Source organism: Podarcis pityusensis, assembly GCF_964106645.2.
Source record: "Podarcis pityusensis genome assembly, chromosome: 3".
NCBI lineage: Eukaryota > Metazoa > Chordata > Lepidosauria > Squamata > Lacertidae > Podarcis > Podarcis pityusensis.
In genome coordinates this window covers 20,930,925-20,948,755 of record NC_138026.1, presented here as the reverse complement: position 1 = coordinate 20,948,755, position 17,831 = coordinate 20,930,925, and the positions used below count along the sequence as shown (strand labels likewise).

The following is a 17,831-nucleotide window of genomic DNA, read 5'->3' as shown; positions in this document are numbered from 1 at the left end:
GACTAGAAAATCATACCAGAACATCTGGATCTGCAGATTTGGAAAATAAAGGGCATGGATATGGGGACACACACATATATATTCCACCCCCCCTTTCCTTATCTTTGTTGCTTGCATTCTGGGTGGGTGGTAGATTTCAAGGGGTGGGTGGGTCCTCTGGAGAGAGCAGTTTAGCTGTCTCTTAGTGCAGACTCAAGGGACGCGGGTGGCGCTGTGGGTTAAACCACAGAGCCTAGGGCTTGGCGATCAGAAGGTCGGCAGTTCAAATCCCCACAACAGGGTGAGCTCCTGTTGCTCGGTCCCTGCTCCTGCCAATCTAGCAGTTCGAAAGCACACAGTGCAAGTAGATAAATAGGTACCGCTCTGGCGGGGAGGTAAATGGCATTTCTGTGTGCTGCTCTGGTTCGCCAGAAGCGACTTAGTCATGCTGGCCACATGACCCGGAAGCTGTACACTGGCTCTCTTGGCCAGTAAAGCGAGATGAGCGCCGCAACCCCAGAGTCGTCCGCAACTGGACCTAACAGTCAGGGGTCCCTTTACCTTTAGTGCCGTCTCAAGTCATTGAGACTGACATTCCACAGCCACTGCTGCGCTGAACCAGGATTTGGCAGCAATAGCAGCAGATATGTTCTATTCTTATGATAAAACTTTATCCTCTTGCTAATTATGCTGTTTTAAATGTGCATTTTATATTTGACTTCCCATTAATTATGTTGCTTTGAATGTATACTTGAATTTGCTCAGTACAGAATAATGTTTTATTCTGGATGGTTTTGTTTGATATTTTAATGTAGGTTGTAAACCACATTGATTCCCCCCCCTTAAAATTATAATGCGACATAGAAATGAAATTAAGAAGAAGAAGAAGAAGAAAAAGACAGCTTGTAGCACTGCACACGTTAAAAGAAAAACCTTAAACAAAATTGTACACAACTACTTAAACTCACATACTCTATTTTTAACTTGAGACTGTTGCGTGCATACAGCTCCAAATTTCTGTGCTTCTTCAAAAAGGTCATCAATAAAAAGATCACAGCCTTTCTGGTCTGCACCATCATGAATTTGGTCATCAGTTCTAGGTTTGCAAGCCCTGCAAAAAAAATGAAAAGGGGGGGGGGAGGAAGGTGCATATGAAACACATTGCTTGACTTAAACCACATGTCTATTGGCCTGTCAGTTATGTTAAATCTGAACCAAACATTCTTGTAAGCATTCCAGAAAATTATGAGTGTGCACCTTGTCCTAAATACTGCGCAGTAAGATAGGATAGTGTTCTTGAAGCTACCAGCATGAGTTTGACCAAAGTGCGGGAGGCAGTGGAAGACAGGAGTGCCTGGCGTAATCTGGTTCATGGGGTCACGAAGAGTCGGACACGACTAAACGACTAAACAACAACAACAACAAGATAGGAGTATCATAGATCAGGCCAGCTATAGAACAGGAGGTTCACAAATCCCTAAACACCAGCAACAGCTAGTTATATTTCTTTGAAAGTATCTTCCGCTTAACGAGGCAGCCTCAGTAACGTACCTGGAATCAGAAAAACCACCTCCATCCTCCAAATCAGACGAGGTAGCTAACTTTTGGTGCTTGCACTCTATAATGGCCCACTCTGTAATACAAGTCTCCTTGAATTCTATAATGTCCCAGTTCAGACTTAAAATTTTTGTTCTCAAAGTAAACTTAGTGGTGTTTCTGGTTATATTTCAGCCCAGCTACCAAGGCCAAATTTGGTAGGGTGGGGTGTGCAGTGGGGGAATTCATATGCAAAAGGAGTATGTACCTGTCCACAAGCTGCTTCCAAGTTAGAACTAGATTTAATGTGGCCTGGCAATTGGCTCATTTTGATATGAACAATCTAGATGTGCTTCACATTCCTTTGTTAACTGCAAGCGTAGCTATCCTGGTGCATCGATTCTCACTTCACTGTGGCAGTCTATTACTTGCAGTAAGACAAGAGGACTAAATATGTGTCGTTTTAGTGGGCCCTAGTTTATTATCTCTTTATGTTTTCGAATGCAAGCCACCTTGAGTTTCTTTGAAAATCAAGCGGAGTGTATATGTTATATATGAGCAGGGCAGGACTGTTAAGGTCTGTAAGATCCTGCCTTGCTGCAGATTATACTAGATGATTCTCCAACCTTTCTCAACTTCTTCTTGTGTTTCAGTCTGCAGATCCAACTCCAGCTCCTTCTCTCCTATTTATAAAATATGGTCCCTGGTCTTTAGTCAAAAAATACTCTTTGGGTGACAACATTAGCAAGTAGAGATATCCTCCACAGTCAACTATCTAGTAACACTGTGTTATGTTGTTGTTGTTGTTGTTGTTTAGTCGTGTCCAACTCTTTGTGACCCCATGGACCAGAGCATACCTTTAGCTTAAGAACAGACCTAAACTAAGCATTACTGAAGGGTAGTCATTGTGTTTATATGTAATAAATATGTGCACATTTTTAAAACAACAACCACCCTGGGGCACATTTAATTATTGATCTTAATAATTCTAAATAATTAAAGAACTTAAGATGGTAATACAATATGCATGTCTGAAGTAGTCCATTTATACTTTATGCATAAACAAAGATCCACAATGCAAAAGCGAGTTAGACATTATACTGATTAGCAGCTCTATGGATAATTTACTTTACAGTGCAATCTTATGTGTGTTTATTCAGAAGTTTGTTCCACTATGTTCAGTGGGGCAGTAACAAACCCCTATATTCTGATGCAGACCTATAGAGTATCTGGGATTCAGAAGTGCTCCTGAGGAAACCGTGTTTTGGATTTTGTGTCCAATACATTTTCTCAGTTTCAAATGGTTTTTTCTGCTCCTTAGGCAGAAAATAGAGTGAACCCCCTTCTCTTTCTCCCTTTTCCAAAATAAACTTTTTTATAGAATGACATTTGGTTAAATTGGTTTAAAAAATAACAATAATCTCAGTTTGACTCTGAGGCTTCCCAAACCTGCGTGTGTTTTTTTGCAAGGAGTCACCAGAAAAAAAGCAGCCACTGCCAATGAGTCTCTGCAGCTGCCCTTGTTGTATGTCCTGCCTGGCCTGCTCCTCTGGCTCCTTCTCAAAAGAGCATTTTCCTCCTCAGGGTGGATCTTGAACCCTTACCCCAGGAGGTCTTTGCGCTCTCTCTGCAGACCCCCTGCCTTGGGAGCTAGGTGTGTGCCACATTGTGTAGGCCAGCCTTTCTCAACCTTGGGTCCCCAGATGTTTTTGGCCTACAACTCCCATCATCCCTAGCTAGCAAGGCCAAAGCTCAGGGATGATGGGAGTTGTAGTCCAACAACATCTGGGGACCCAAGGTTGAGAAACTCTGGTGTAGGCTCTCCTACCTCCTCTTTCTATATTGCGTTCACAGAGCAGCGGCTAGGAGGGCCACGGGTAGATTCCCACTGGGAATGCTGTGGCATTGTATGTTCTGTGTGTTGTGATGGAGGAGGCAGGCTGGGGGCATGCTCCTATCACTGTGACTGTTGTTTAGTTAAAAAGGGCCTCTTCTTCTTCTTCTTCTTCTTCTTCTTCTTCTTCTTCTTCTTCTTCTTCTTCTTCTGCCCTTGAAGCTGACCCAGAAATTCCAGCGGGTGCAGAATGCCGCAGCGAGGCTCTTTATGGGGTCCTTGCCGCAGGATCACATTCATCCAGTGCTTTACCAACTGCACTGGCTCCCAGTGGAGTACAGGATCAGGTTTAAGGTGCTGGTTTTGACCTTTAAAGTCCTATGTGGCCTAGGACCCACGTACCTATGGGACAGCCTCTCCTGGTATGCCCACGGAGGACCTTAAGGTCCACAAATGACAACATTTTGCAGGTCCCAAGTCGCAAGGTGGTTAGAATAGTCTCAACTAGGGCCAGGGCCTTTTCAGTACTAGCTCCGACTTGGTGGAACGCGCTGTCACAAGAGACTAGGGCCCTGCGGGATTTGACATCTTTCCGTAGGGCCTGCAAGATAGAGCTGTTCCGCCTGGCCTTTGGTTTGGACTCAGTCTGACCCTTATGTTTCCCTCCCCTTATGGTTTTGATCTATGGGCTACTTTTAAAATGAGGCTGCATTTTAAATTGCATTTTAACCTGTATTTTAAATTGGTGTCCCCCCCCCCATTATGTTTTTACTGTAATTTTACTGGTGTTAGCCGCCCTGAGCCTGGCTCTGGCTGGGGAGGGCGGGGTATAAATAAAATTATTTATTGTTGTTGTTATTATTATTATTATTATTATTATTATTATTATTTAAGGGAAAGGAAAGGGAAAGAAGCCCTATGCAGTGGTGTATCCAGCTAAATAGTTCCACTAGTTCAACGATTTCCATGCACCACCCCTAAATATTTTCTGGGATTTCCTCCCACTCTTTGAAGCAGATTTAGGGGTTGTGCAGAGAGGGGAGAGGGCAGAGAATATACATTGTTCAGCTCCAAGTCCAATTATGCAACTGGATACCACCCATGATCTTTCACATTTACTTGCAAACATATACGCGCAATTACACAAAACATTTAAGAGAGCATTTAATGCTCCTAAAATATACTGTATAGGTACAAGTGCTGGGTGCGTGGGGGTGGGAAAACCCATTCATCTGCTCTACAAACAAAAGCTGTTTTGGAAGGAAAATGTTGCTTTTGCAAAGCAAAAGATCAGAAGAGAGCAGCTTTCTTCTTTAACAGCAAGCTTACCTCGGCACTTTATTATAAAGGAGAAGGCTTAATAACGTGGCATGACAGAAGCCATAACGCTCCCTTCAGCCTGCAGCTGCAGCAGCTGTGTCCTTCAAGAGGAGAGGAAACCGTGAACAGGAAGCAAACTAGCCTGACAAAGCATTTAAGGCTCTGCAGGACAAAGGATTTTTAGGACACGCAATGTATCCAACAAGTAATGATTAAGGCCTTGTTCCAGCCAGGGGAGGTTGAGACTAACACTACTAGCAGCCTGCCTCCCAAATTTAGATGTCATCGTATGAGCAGAGTAGACAAATCATTCAAATGCCAGTGTTTCCCTTGGTCTAGAATCTAGATATATTTACATCAGCGGGCCGATCAGATGGACAGAACCTCTAGGCCTTCTTGCGTCATGCCTGGATCTGTCCACTAGTCCCCAAGCACATCCCCAAATTCAGGTGTTGCGGTCAAATCTTATTCAGAGTAAGCCTACTGAAATTAATGGACCTAACTTAATTTCAATGGGTCTGCTGCTCTCAGGGGGGCTTAGTTGGATACCACCAGTGCTTTTTTTCTGGGGGGAAGCAGGGGTACGCATACCCCTAAACATTTTGTGAATCTTTGTACTTTTGTCCATTTACTGTATTTATTTTCCCCGATTTCAACTATAAAATGGTGATTTTCTTGAGTCAAAATGACAGTACCCCTAAACATTTTTTAAAGAAAAAAAGCACTGGATACCACCCTTCAGCTTTCATTGAGGCACCCAATCTCTTCCCTGTAACAATTCCCCTCTCCCTCTTATTCTGTACACAAGCTCCTTCCTTAACAGAAAACCCCTCTCGCCTAGCCTTCCATGGTAATAATTGTGCCCTCCATTCCCAAGTTCTCTATGGTTCATCCCCAGGTTCATCCCTGCATGGGCTGGATCTTCAGTTCCCAGTTCTTATGAGTTGCTGCCACTGGTTAGGGGATGTCCTAAAGCAGAGGACCTTATGCATTATATCTTGCGCTGCCCCTTATATAATGAAGCAAGAGAAAGATTTTTAGCACCTATAATGACAAGGTCCCCTGGCCAGAACCCCTCTGACATGATTTTATATCTCCTCGCAGACACAGATAAGCATGTGACCTGGCGTGTAGCACTCTTTGCAACTGCCACTAGGAAAATTAGAGCAAATTATATAGCCAAGGTAGCCACCAACCGTAAAGGAGATGAATTTATTTGACCCTATCTACATCAAGCTATATTCTATCTTTATCACCAAACTCCGAATATAATTGCGCATTGTATTAATTAACATTATTTTTTAATATATTAGTGGCCATGTGATAATTTTAGCTTATAAATGTTATTGTTTAATGTCTTAACTTGTATATTAAGGTACTTTTATAGCTCTGTTTAGAGTAGGTAATGTCTTGATAATATAAATGTTTTAAGTTTTTTGTATCAATCCAGTATATTTTCTTTTAATTGTTGAATGATTCTGTGTACACTGCGGCAGTAAAACTATGTGCAATGAAACTGACTGACTGACTGCTCCCACTCGTGGAAGGTTGGGTAAAGTTAATTTATACTCATCCCTCCTTCCCTCAACAGCCCTACTGTAGATCTTCCATCCTGGAATAAAGACAGAGAGAGAGAGAGGGAGGGAGACTCCCCTATATGCCTGATGTATCTATGTCAGAATCTGTCTGGACTTTTGCCACCAAGGCAAAAGCAACACTCCTCTGGAAGCACGACATGGACCAAATCAATAACAATGCCTGGGTCAGGGCCACAGCCGCCAGACAATTATTCCCAAGAACAGCTGGCTTGATAGCAATTTGAAGCCCCCAGCGGATTTGTCCCTCAAAGTATGTGCCTCAAGAATCCGTTCCAACCTAAGCAATAATGGACCCCTGATTGCCCCACGGGTCACATCTCGACTCCATTACCAAAGGTTTATCTATTAATAAAAAATCAGTTTCGTTGTAAGACCGTATTTAAATGGCATGAGATCACAAACGGCAAAAATGCAACGTAACCGAAAAATACCCACCATTCTTGTTTCAAAGTTTCAGACTTGTTGACTTCTTGCATTGTGCTGCACCTAGCATTGGGGAGAGAGAAAGAGAAATCAATAAAAGCCAAGCAACGCAGATTTTCTAGACTGAGTAAGACTTTGGAACCATTGAAGTAATTTGTTTGAAATACAGATTGCTTTTCCCACGAAGGTCTCCGATTCTTATGTAATTTGACAGATGTTGACTTTAAAAAAGAACAGGAAGACACTTATGGGTCCATGCACTGGCACTACTCTGATAGTTAACAAACCACCAAGTTCATTATTAATGTCAATCGTCCCTCCAAAAAACATTCCCAACCATAGCTGGGCATGTACACAAATGGGTACATGGTGTTCTTGTAGGACTTGTGGAAATTGGGTAGGGGGCAGAGGAGGGTGCCAGGCAACTTGCTCCCAATAAAACCAATAATAGCATTAGATCCCACACAATGCACATACCATAAAAGGGAGGCTTGCCTGACTGGCAAATCCCAGTAAACTCCCACTTTGCACTCAGGTAAGAAGCGATATGATTACCACACGTTTGGTTCATTGACACTGATAGACAACCACGACTAGAGACAAAAATTCCCCGAAATATGTTCCAATGGAAAACATATATATTGCTCCACCCAATAAAATTTCTCTCGGTAGTGGCTCCCACCCTGTGGGACATCATCCCTTCAGATGTCAAGGAAATAAACAACTACAATGGTACCTTGGTTCTCGAATTTAATCTGTTCCAGGAGTCTGTTTGACTCCCGAAACTGTTTGAAAACCAAGACATGGCTTCTGATTGGCTGCAGGAGTTTCCTGCAGTCAAGTGGAAGCTATGTCGGATGTTCAGCTTCCAAAAAACATTCGCAAACAGGAACACTTACTTCCATGTTTGCGGCTTTCGGGAGCCGTTTTGTTTGGGAGCCAAGCCGTTTGAGACTAAGGTACTGTACCACTGTATCTGACTTTTAGAAGATATCTGAAGGCAGCCCTGTTTAGGGAAGTTTTTAATGTTTGGTGTTTTATCATGCTTTTACTATTCTGCTGGGAGGTGCCCAGAGTGGCTGGGGAAACCCAGCCAGATGACTGGGGTATAAATGATAAAATGATTATTATTATTATTATTATTATTATTATTTATCATCGTCATCATCCCTGACAAACGAATCTCAGTCGAGCAACTGGGCATATACAAGGAGAAATAAGAATATGGTTGCTGTGATTTTTGCATTTCGAGGGTTGGACTCGATGACCCTTGGGTTCCCTTCCAACGCTACAATTCTGTGATTCTATGGTTATATGACCAAGAGTGTAGGGAGTGAAGTTTGCACAAAGCCAACTCTCTCTCACACCCCTTAACACAACCATTCCTTTTTCAAGTGCAAATCACTGAGTGCCATTATTAATGTGCACCCCCCCGCAAGTATCCATCCACTACTCATAAAGATCCTCTAATTCAGGGGTCAACAGTGTCTCCAGCGCCGATTCTGTGGCAGGCCGGAGGGCGGGGGAGCGCGTGCCCATATGCTATTTCCGGCGCACTTCCAGGTCAGAGGAGCACCGGAAATAGCTTGTGCGCATGTGCATGAGCCTCTTCCAACCTGGATGTGCACCGGAAATAACGCTTGCGCATGTATACAAGCTATTTCTGGTGCTCCTCCAACCTGGAAGTGGGCAGTCACACAGCGCAGTGCCGGTAAGAGTGGGCAGCGGGCAGCGCTGCAGGCTGGATAAACGAGTCCCTTGGGACTTATCCAGCCCACGGGCCTTAGTTTGGGGACCCCTGATGTAACTGATGCCCTATGCATATGAGAAGCATGGATCCGCAAAGAGACCAAGAAGTAAAAGTAGTGAGTTGCCAACCACACAGCCATGATATTACTGTACTATCAGTGTCATCCTCTGTGCAAGTGTGTCTTGTCTGAGGGTGACACTATGATGAATAGGATAACTGCTCCTGTCTTTCTTGTTCTTTGAACATTAATATCTGTTAAGTTGGTGTCGCACAAGGATAAGCCATCAATTAGAGTCTGTCTGTGTAGCCAGCTGCAACATCAGAACCAGCAGATTGGAATTGGCACTGTGTCCTTATATGTGACAGATATTATTTAAAATCATTGTGCCAAGCTACATGGTATATAGGAGGTGTGTGGCCAGAACTCTCTTTTAAATGAAAAGTAGCCATGGGTGGTTGCTGATTTGACCAAGAGGAAGGGGATGTTTCACTCCCCGGTGCAGTTTTTCTCAATCAAAACTGCCATCACCCCTCAAAGATTCTGTAGGTAAAACAATACATCTCCACTCACGGCAAACAGAAGCTCAGGTTTGGAATAAATCACCATCATCATAATATTGATAAAGGTATTTTATAACTTATAGGTGGGAAATGGTAGCAAGCACCAAAAAGCACAATAAAAAGAATGAAACATCCATTAAAATATAAATATACATGGAGAAAGAACCCCGATATTGTCCGCTCCCTGTGGCTCCATTTCATTAAAAAAGAAAACATTGGGGCATCCAACAACAGATCTTCCACATGGTACTTTGGCCCACTGAAAATTTAATACCTTGGTAGCATGAGAGTCCACAATGGCATTACTTACAACAGTGGAAACCATGTCCTGTGCCACCACAGCTGAAGTCTAATTTACCAACTGTTTCCCTGCCAACATGGAATGGCTGGCATAGCTGTGTGTTAGCCCATGGACAAGGGGGCTACTGTCTCTTCTAGCAATGTACTTCCACACAGAAGCAACACTTGCATGTAGCTCCTAGGTACAACGCTAGGATTTACCACCCATGTGCCTTCTTACACCATTGTCCGGAGCACACACTGTGGTGTTTGCGTGGCAGTAGGCTTGGGGCGTATATTTCATCAATGCTCTTTTCTGTCTCTCCAGGCAGAAAAAAGCTACAATACAACAGAGACCACAGGATATCCCTTGTACATATAATTGCAAACACAGAAATAACAGTGTAATCCAAACAAGAAAGTATGGCATCTCTCCAAAACATGCAGGGACCATGCCAGAAATAGCTTACATCTTCATCTGATCGGTATTCATACGGCCAGGAAGAAAATTCTTGGTTATCCATAATTATAAGAGAAATCTGCTACTGGGCCCATAAACGAATGGGAGCTTGCTGTGCTTTCCAGAACATTTTGCCCAAGGCATGGCAAGCCAGGAGAGCTTAGGAAGCGGCTGCACTTCAAATTTCACAAATTAACAGCAGCAAGCTAAACACACGCACATTAGCTAATCAGAATACTATTTTGTGTTTTGGAATCCTGTAGTCCGGGAAAGGTGCTGTGCAGAAATTAACCCAAATCAGGTCAAAGGAAACTGGTAACTGCTTGCATGTACAGTCGTCTTGAGGGGCTGGGAAACAGAATTCCCATCTATCTCCCTAGCCCAATCCATATGTGTTTTCATGGCACCAATAGGCAATGTAATGCAGCTAGACTTGGTTCTCCTAGCCCGGAATGGTCTAGAGTACTCTTCTAGATAAGCCTCTGGCAGATGTAACACCCACAAAATGACCAACAGCTTCCTAGATAGCAAGAGCTTCCTAGAGCCAGTGTGGTGTAGTGGTTAAGAGCAGTAGTCTCGTAATCTGGGGAACCGGGTTTGTGTCTCCGCTCCTCCACATGCAGCTGCCGGGTGACCTTGGGCCAGTCACACTTCTCTGAAGTCTCTCAGCCCCACTCACCTCACAGAGTGTTTGTTGTGGGGGAGGAAGGGAAAGGAGATTGTTGGCCGTTTTGAGACTCCTTAGGGTAGTGATAAAGCGGGATATCAAATCCAAACTCTTCTTCTTCTATTCCTTGGGTTGGCTCCGTTGCTACGAAGTGCGAAAAACATCCTTATTCTAAATCTAATCAGTTCAGCAAAAAAGATCCGCAGAAGAATTAGGGCAGGTGCCCCCAAACTCGGCCCTCAAGCTGTTTTGGGACTACAATTCCCATCATCTCTGACCACTGGTCCTGTTAGCTAGGGATGATGGGAGTTGTAGTCCCAAAACAGCTGGAGGGCCAAGTTTGGGGGTGCCTGAATTAGGGTAAAATTCAGAGAAGGCCCACGTGGGAAAGAAAGAGCAGGATTTCCACCTGCTAAAAATAGTGCCACTACTATCAGGCACAGGCCAGTTTGGTACCAGTGCGAGTCCCACCGCCACCAAGGCTAATTGCAATGTGGGGAAGCAGACTTTTGTTGAAGTCAAAGCTGGGGAGGTAAGGGTTAAGCCTCTCCATCCTGTGTGCTGTGGTCCCAGTGAAAATCACCCCCCTGCTTAGTATTAAACAGAAAAAATCAGAAGAAATTGCTAAAGACAAATGCCTGGTTTGGCCCTTTGGCAAACACACAATGTTTGCTCTTCCCTACTTGTTTGAAAACTAAGCACTCTTAATAAAAAGAGCCTGGAACACAAGACTTTTTTAAGTAGCGAAAGAATATTCTGAATTAACAGAAGCCATTTTTTTAAAAAAATAGACTTACAACTTTGGGGCTTTTCTCCCCCCCCCCTCCATTTCCTTCTCACTACAATTAGATTCATCCATCCAAATTTATATTTGCTGTTTTGCTGCTAGGATGCTTAGCAGCAGTTCAGAGACATGCCATCAGCACTGCAACACCAGCCAGTTCCCCTCTTAAAGGCACACCTGTCAATAAACCTGGGTATTGAACAACCCTACTAGATAACTGATCAAAACATTTCCATTTTCAAAATAATCACGTTCAAGCATAACACCTTCACCAGGTTAGCTACCGATAGTGGAAGCCCAAGTACTGAGATGGCAAACTTTATTTCTGACATTACCCCTAATATGCTCAATCTGAAACACGTCAGGATTTGACACTTGCTCTCTAAGAATTTTGATACTTACTTAACAGCACAATTCTGAAGGCACATAGACACACTGCCTTAAGTAGGGCTGACCCGCTAGTAAGACTGACGACCTAAGAGTGCTAGCCTATACTTGACTACCTATATTTGTCTACTTAGAAGTAAGCCTCGTTAAAATCAATCAGACTTATTGCGAGGTAAGGATTGCAGTCTTAACTGGCTTTTATAGATCATTCTTGATGGTATGGGATAAATCCTTTTGGCTCTTTCTCTACTTTTACAGTGAAATATTTAAATTAGAAAATGTCATTTTATTCAGCATTTATTTCAGCAATTCATCATCTCTCCACCCCCCCACCCCCAATTCTACAGGTGGGGCTTGAGGCAGAGACTGGCTTACCTAGCCTACTTCCCAAAATCATAGCAGACTCCAGATCTGAACTGGGATCTTCCCGATTCATAGCTCAAGTTTCTGAGCTACAGCATTACATCCAATCAGCTTTACCATCAGCAGGTACTGACAGATCTTTCAACAAAAGCAAATTATTGCAGAACGTGCTTCCATGGGCCAACGTCAACATTTATAGACAGATGAAATGAATTAAGTAGTACAAAGAGAAGTCTCTTCCCCACCCCCACCCCCAATGCCATGCATTTGTTTTTCTAACAAAGTGAGGCAAAAAAGTCAAGCGATAGAGCGCAAATATATGCAAATCAAATGTGTGCATGATCAACCTTTCCATAGAACTTTCTCTATCCATTTCCAGCACCTGCAGCAACCAATTTGTACAGTCAAATTTGCTGAATTCCAGTTTGGTAGCATCACATTGAAGTCTTCCTTTGAAACTTATTTTTTGGTTTAAGAATATCCTGCTGCTGGGATGAGGAACCTGCAGGTCTCCAGGTGTTGCTGGACTCATCTGTTCCAGGCAGCATGGACAACAGAACAGTCAAAGACCCATGACTGTCTTAGAGAGAACGTCTCAGAACACTTAAATGCTCTCCTACTGGCTTCTAGGTATAAGCATTTTACGTCTAATTTGAGTCCATTTATCCTCTTCTACACTTGGGACGTGGGTGGCGCTGTGGGCTAAACCACAGAGCCTAGGACTTGCTGATCAGAAGGTCGGTGGTTTGAATCCCCACAACGGGGTGAGCTCCCGTTGCTCGGTCCCTGCTCCTGCCAATCTAGCAGTGCTGCTTTGCTTTTGGAAGTGCTTGGAATGGATGTGTTGTGTAGCTGTATAGGGACGCGGGTGGCGTTGTGGTCAAACCACTGAGCCTCTTGGGCTTGCTGATCAGAAGGTCGGTGGTTTGAATCCCCACAACGGGGTGAGCTCCCATTGCTCGGTCCCTGCTCCTGCCAATCTAGCAGTACAAAAGCACGTCAAAGTGCAAGTAGATAAGTAGGTACCGCTCCAGCGGGAAGGTAAACGGCATTTCTGTGCGCTGCTCTGGTTCGCCAGAAGCGGCTTAGTCATGCTGGCCACATGACCCGGAAGCTGTACGCCGGCTCCCTCGGTCAATAAAGCGAGATGAGTGCCGCAACCCCAGAGTCAGTCACGACTGGACCTAATGGTCAGGGGTCCCTTTACATTTAACCTCTTCTACAAAGGATGACCTGCAGCCTATGGGGCATCCTCCAGAAGCTATAGACTGCAATTCCCATCACCCCTGGAGAATCTTGGAAGGGAGTGATGGGAACTGCAAGCCAGCAACATCCACAACAGCATTATGTGACCTGCCAACAGGAGGGAATGTTAGAGCCTTGGCTACACCCATGCCTTGGCTACACCCATGCCTTGCATCACAGATGAATCAACTCCCAACGGCATGGCTGGTGTCAAACGGTTCCCCAAGAGTGTTGCACAGCAGATAATGTGTTTTAAACAGCATATAAATCAGGCATGGCCAAACTTGGCCCTCCAGCTGTTTGGGGACTACAATTCTCATCATCCCTGACCACTGGTCCTGTTAGCTAGGGATGATGGGAGTTGTAGTCTCAAAACAGCTGGAGGGCCAAGTTTGGCCATGCCTGATATAAATAAAAGAACACTAATACCCCCAGCAACTCAATGCATGGCCAGAATGCAGGCTATGGTGTGACCGAAGCATCATGCAGTTCCTGTATCTTGTCATGCTTGCAGCTACCCTGACAACGATGAATCATGTGCAAAACAACAACATAGAAGGGAAAAGCAGCAAGTTGTCATGATTCCCTTATATGTCTTTCGCCACTCATTTGCATTACTTCTACATCTGTGCAAAGGTTCTCGGAAAATCCCACTGCCATGTCAACAATCCTGTTTCCAAGCTACACGAGAGAAATAGCTTTGCCACTAAGGTTGTTATCCAGCCACCCCCTTTAAAGATGTGGCTATATGAGCCTTCTGGTAAAAGGCAGAAAGGACATGGGGAAACGATACCAACTTCCATTTACCTATCTAACTTGTTAATGTCTACACACTAACTAGTAACAGCTCCTCGGGGTTTCAGATAGGGGTCTTTTCCAACCTTTCCTGGAGATATCAGGGCTTGATTCAGGAACCTTCTACACGCAAAGCCCAAGCTCTACAAAAGGCACCCCCAAACTCGGCCCTCCAGATGTTTTGGGACTACAACTCCCATCATCCCTACCTAACAGGGCCAGTGGTCAGGGATGATGGGAATTGTAGTCCCAAAACATCTAGAGGGCTGAGTTTGGGGGTGCCTGCTCTACAACTACTGAATCATAGAATTGTTGAGTTGTAAGGGACCCCGCAGGTCATCTAGTCCAACCCCTTGCAATGCAGGAATCCTGCCCAAAGCCATCCCCAGGTGGGATCGAACCACCAACCTTCCGAGATGCAGCCCTAGCAGGCTGTGACAATTTTTTAAATATAGTAAATGCTACAACTAAACCGATTATCCTCAAAACAGCAGCACATTGTTATAATAAAGGACAATGCTGCTGGTTGCCTCGAAAATTTTCATAGTAATATTTAGCATGGTGGCGCTGCGGGTTAAACCACAGAGCCTAGGACTTGCAGATCAATAGGTTGGCGGTTTGAATCCCCGTGACAGAGTGAGCTCCCGTTGCTCGGTCCCTGCTCTTGCCAACCTAGCAGTTCGAAAGTGGGAAGGTAAACAGCGTTTCCATGAGCTGCTCTGGTTCACCAGAAGCGGCTTAGTCATGCTGGCCACATGACCCCGAAGCTGTACGCCAGCTCCCCTGGCCAATAAAGCAAGATGAGCGCCGCAACCCCAGAGTCGGTCACGACTGGACCTAATGGTCAGGGGTCCCTTTACCTTTACCTATACATTTTAGTACTGCGACTGAACAAACTGCACACATAATTGCAATAACTCTTATCGGTAGGCTATATTGCCATCTGCATGGAAGAGGCAACTGAGAAGTTTTGAAGCAGGTGTTGTGACTGCTGCTGCTCCACTTCGAAGCGCCGTTAACAGTACTGGTTTTTATCTGAGACTACAACTCCCGTCATCCCTGACCACTAGTAATGCTGGCTGGAGCCAATGGCAGATGGAAACCACCATCTGGAGGGCCCCACGTTGCTCTTAACAGCTAGCTGAAAAATAAATTTTAAAAAAGTGACAGCAAAAAGGCCACAGATGCTTGAACTTTGCACCTAACAAGGAAGCGCAAACAAGACAGGCTTATTGGGTCGTTGTTTTTATTTTGAGGTTTTATATTTTGATTTTGTTCTGTGAACCGTCCTGAGACCTCTGGGTACAGGGCGGTATAAAAATTCAATCAGTAATATAAGTGAATGTGTAGAGTGCTATAAAACCTCCGAAAACCCCAGTGGTCAAAGCCAGGTGCATTTTTACCCAGACCCGAAGTTTGGTGGCTGCAATCCTATTTATTATGCGCGCTTGGGAGTAAGCGCCACCTAACGCAATGGGAACGACCTTTAAGTAGACGTAAGGCGAGGAGGATCGGACGCTACAACCAAAACACAATTACCGATCCACTGAACGGGGGCGAGGGGGCTTACTCGTGAGCAAACATGCTTCCGGACCTGCCTGTAAGGGTTTGTTTTTTGGGGGAGGGGGGCACTCGGGGAGAGACAGACAGCTCCTTGCATAACGCAGCAGACGTTATAAACTTTCTGGAACTTCAGACACCAAAACCTACAAACCCGACGGGGCGATCTCGGCGCAGCCCAAGAAGCCGCTCCATGGTCCCCGGCGGAGAAAAAGGACAGATCGCCGTCGGCCCGGCGGGTGCCCACCCAAATCGCCCAAGTCTCTTTCCCTCCCACCCCGGAAGCCAGAAGCCCCTAGCCCGCCTCTCCGGTGGAACATCGACCCTTCCCGCCAGGGGAAAAAGAGACGCGCCTTCCTTGCCTGCGCGCAACTTGGCCGAACCCCCGAAGTGCCAAGTCATGCTGTTGCCCCGGGATGCGTCAAGTCCCTGACCCCCGAGGGCACCGCCGGGAAGAATTCTCCGGAGCTCCGTAGGGGATGGAACCCCCCCCCCCAAACCCGGTTGTTTCCTCCGCCGCCTGCGAGAGGCCCGCCATCCCTTCGCTCTGGCCCTTACCTGCCGCCCCCTCTGCGGGAGGAGAGCAGCCCGATCCCTGCCGAAGCGGCCGCCACGCTGCAATGTTTCCCTTCGATTGCGCTATAGCGCCGGCGGACGGCGAGCCGGGCAGGGGCGGCACCGGCGGCTCCTTTTTTTCCGCCCACCAAAGAGGAGGGCCCTGGCGGGGGCGGAGCGGGAGAGGCGGCGCCAGGGGCTGGGGGGCGCGGCGCCCGTCGTTGCTCAGGTGTCAATGGCGCGGGGGCGACGCGCCCTGGGTCGCGCCTTGGCTGCAATCGGCGGCGCGCGCAGCTGCTGCACGTTGTTTGCAATCAGAGATTTGTGAGCAAACACGCACAGATCGCGAATTCTTCCATAGGAAGGGCTCTCGTGGGCAAATCAGCGGAGGAACGGTGGAGCTGTGCCCCATAAAGAGCCTGTCCTTCCTTCCTTGTTTATTATCCCCACGGATTTCCACAGGAGTCATTTAGCAACAAGGTGCAAGGCTCAAGGTTTTTGTTGAAAGCTTGTCCTGGAGATTGGGGTGGGATGAAAATCCCAGTTGCACATTTATGTGCCACGATGAGCAGCCTTGACTTTTGACTAGACAATGTTTTGTAAAAACTACTGTAAAATAGACTAAATGCAACTCAGATTAAGAGAGACGACAAATTAGTAGTGTAATGGAATATTGACTGAGTTAGCGTTATGAACCAATGTACGCCTGTGTTTCTGCACAAGAACTCTCTAGTTTGTGGGGAAAGTTCTACACCGTACATATTTTTATAGATGTGTGGTGCTGGCAGTCACTTGGCTGCTTATGTTGCACATGAAAGTTATTACAAACTCTATTGAGATTTTTCATAGAATTGGAAGGGACCAATAGAGTCATCTAGTCCAACCCCCCCACGATTCAGGAATCTTTTGCCCAACATGGGGCTCAACAGTGTCAACAGTGTGATGCGGCAGCAAAAAAAGGCTAATGCTATTCTATGCTGCTTCAACAGAAGTCTAGTGTTCTGATCAAGAGAAGTAATAGTATAGCTCAGGCCACACCTGGAGTACTGTGTCCAGTTCTGGGTGCTACAATTTAAGAAGGATATTGACAAGCTGGAACATGTACAGAGGAGGGCAACCAAGATGATTAAGGGTGTGGAAACCAAGTCAGTTGAAGGAGCTGGGCATGTTTAGCCTGGAAAAGAGGAGACTGAGAGAAGGTATGATAGGCATCTTCAAATAGCTTAAGGGCTGTCACATGGAAGATGGAGCAAGCTTGTTTTTTTCCTGCTCTGGGGCGTAGGACTCAAACCAATGCCTTCAAGTTACAAGAAAGGCGAGTAAACATCAGGAAGATCTTTTGGACAACAAGAGCTGTTTGACAGCGGAAAAGATTCCCACGAGAGGTTTTTTCTCCTTCCTTGGAGGTTTTTAAAGCAGAGGTTGGATGGTCATCTGTCATGGATGCTTTAGCTGAGATTCCTGCATCGCAGGGACTTGGACTGGATGACCCTTGGAGTCCCTTCCAACTCTACAATTTATGTGGGTCATTGGTCTGATCCAGAAGGGCTCTTCTTATGCTCTTAGGTAGCTAGTTTGCTTACAGCAGCAGCTGGGAACCTCAGACTCAGGGAATAAGTGGGGACTGTCCCCAAGTCATGCCCATCTCTAGGCCACACCATCCACTGGCTTTTATTGCACCTTCCTTGAATGTTCTTGCATGCCAAGAATGCGTTCTTGAACTGTGCTCATATCT

General features: G+C 45.5%; 1 protein-coding gene across 2 annotated transcripts in view; it reads right to left on the bottom strand.

Annotated features, from left to right (window-relative positions):
* The window catches only part of UBXN2A (UBX domain protein 2A), a 28,831-nt gene extending 12,584 nt beyond the window's left edge, over positions 1 to 16,247 (bottom strand). The window contains exons 1-3 of one of the 2 annotated variants that reach the window (XM_080999349.1): positions 16,100 to 16,247; positions 6,703 to 6,753; positions 952 to 1,090 (exon numbers count right to left, since the gene is read on the bottom strand). In XM_080999349.1, coding sequence (XP_080855475.1) covers positions 952 to 1,090; positions 6,703 to 6,743 — 180 coding nt within the window. In that variant the 5' untranslated portion in view covers positions 6,744 to 6,753; positions 16,100 to 16,247. Of the gene's footprint in view, positions 1 to 947; positions 1,091 to 6,702; positions 6,754 to 16,099 lie in introns of those variants that run through there. The other variant, XM_080999350.1, reaches the window with a different exon arrangement.
* Between the last annotated feature and the right edge of the window lie 1,584 nt (positions 16,248 to 17,831).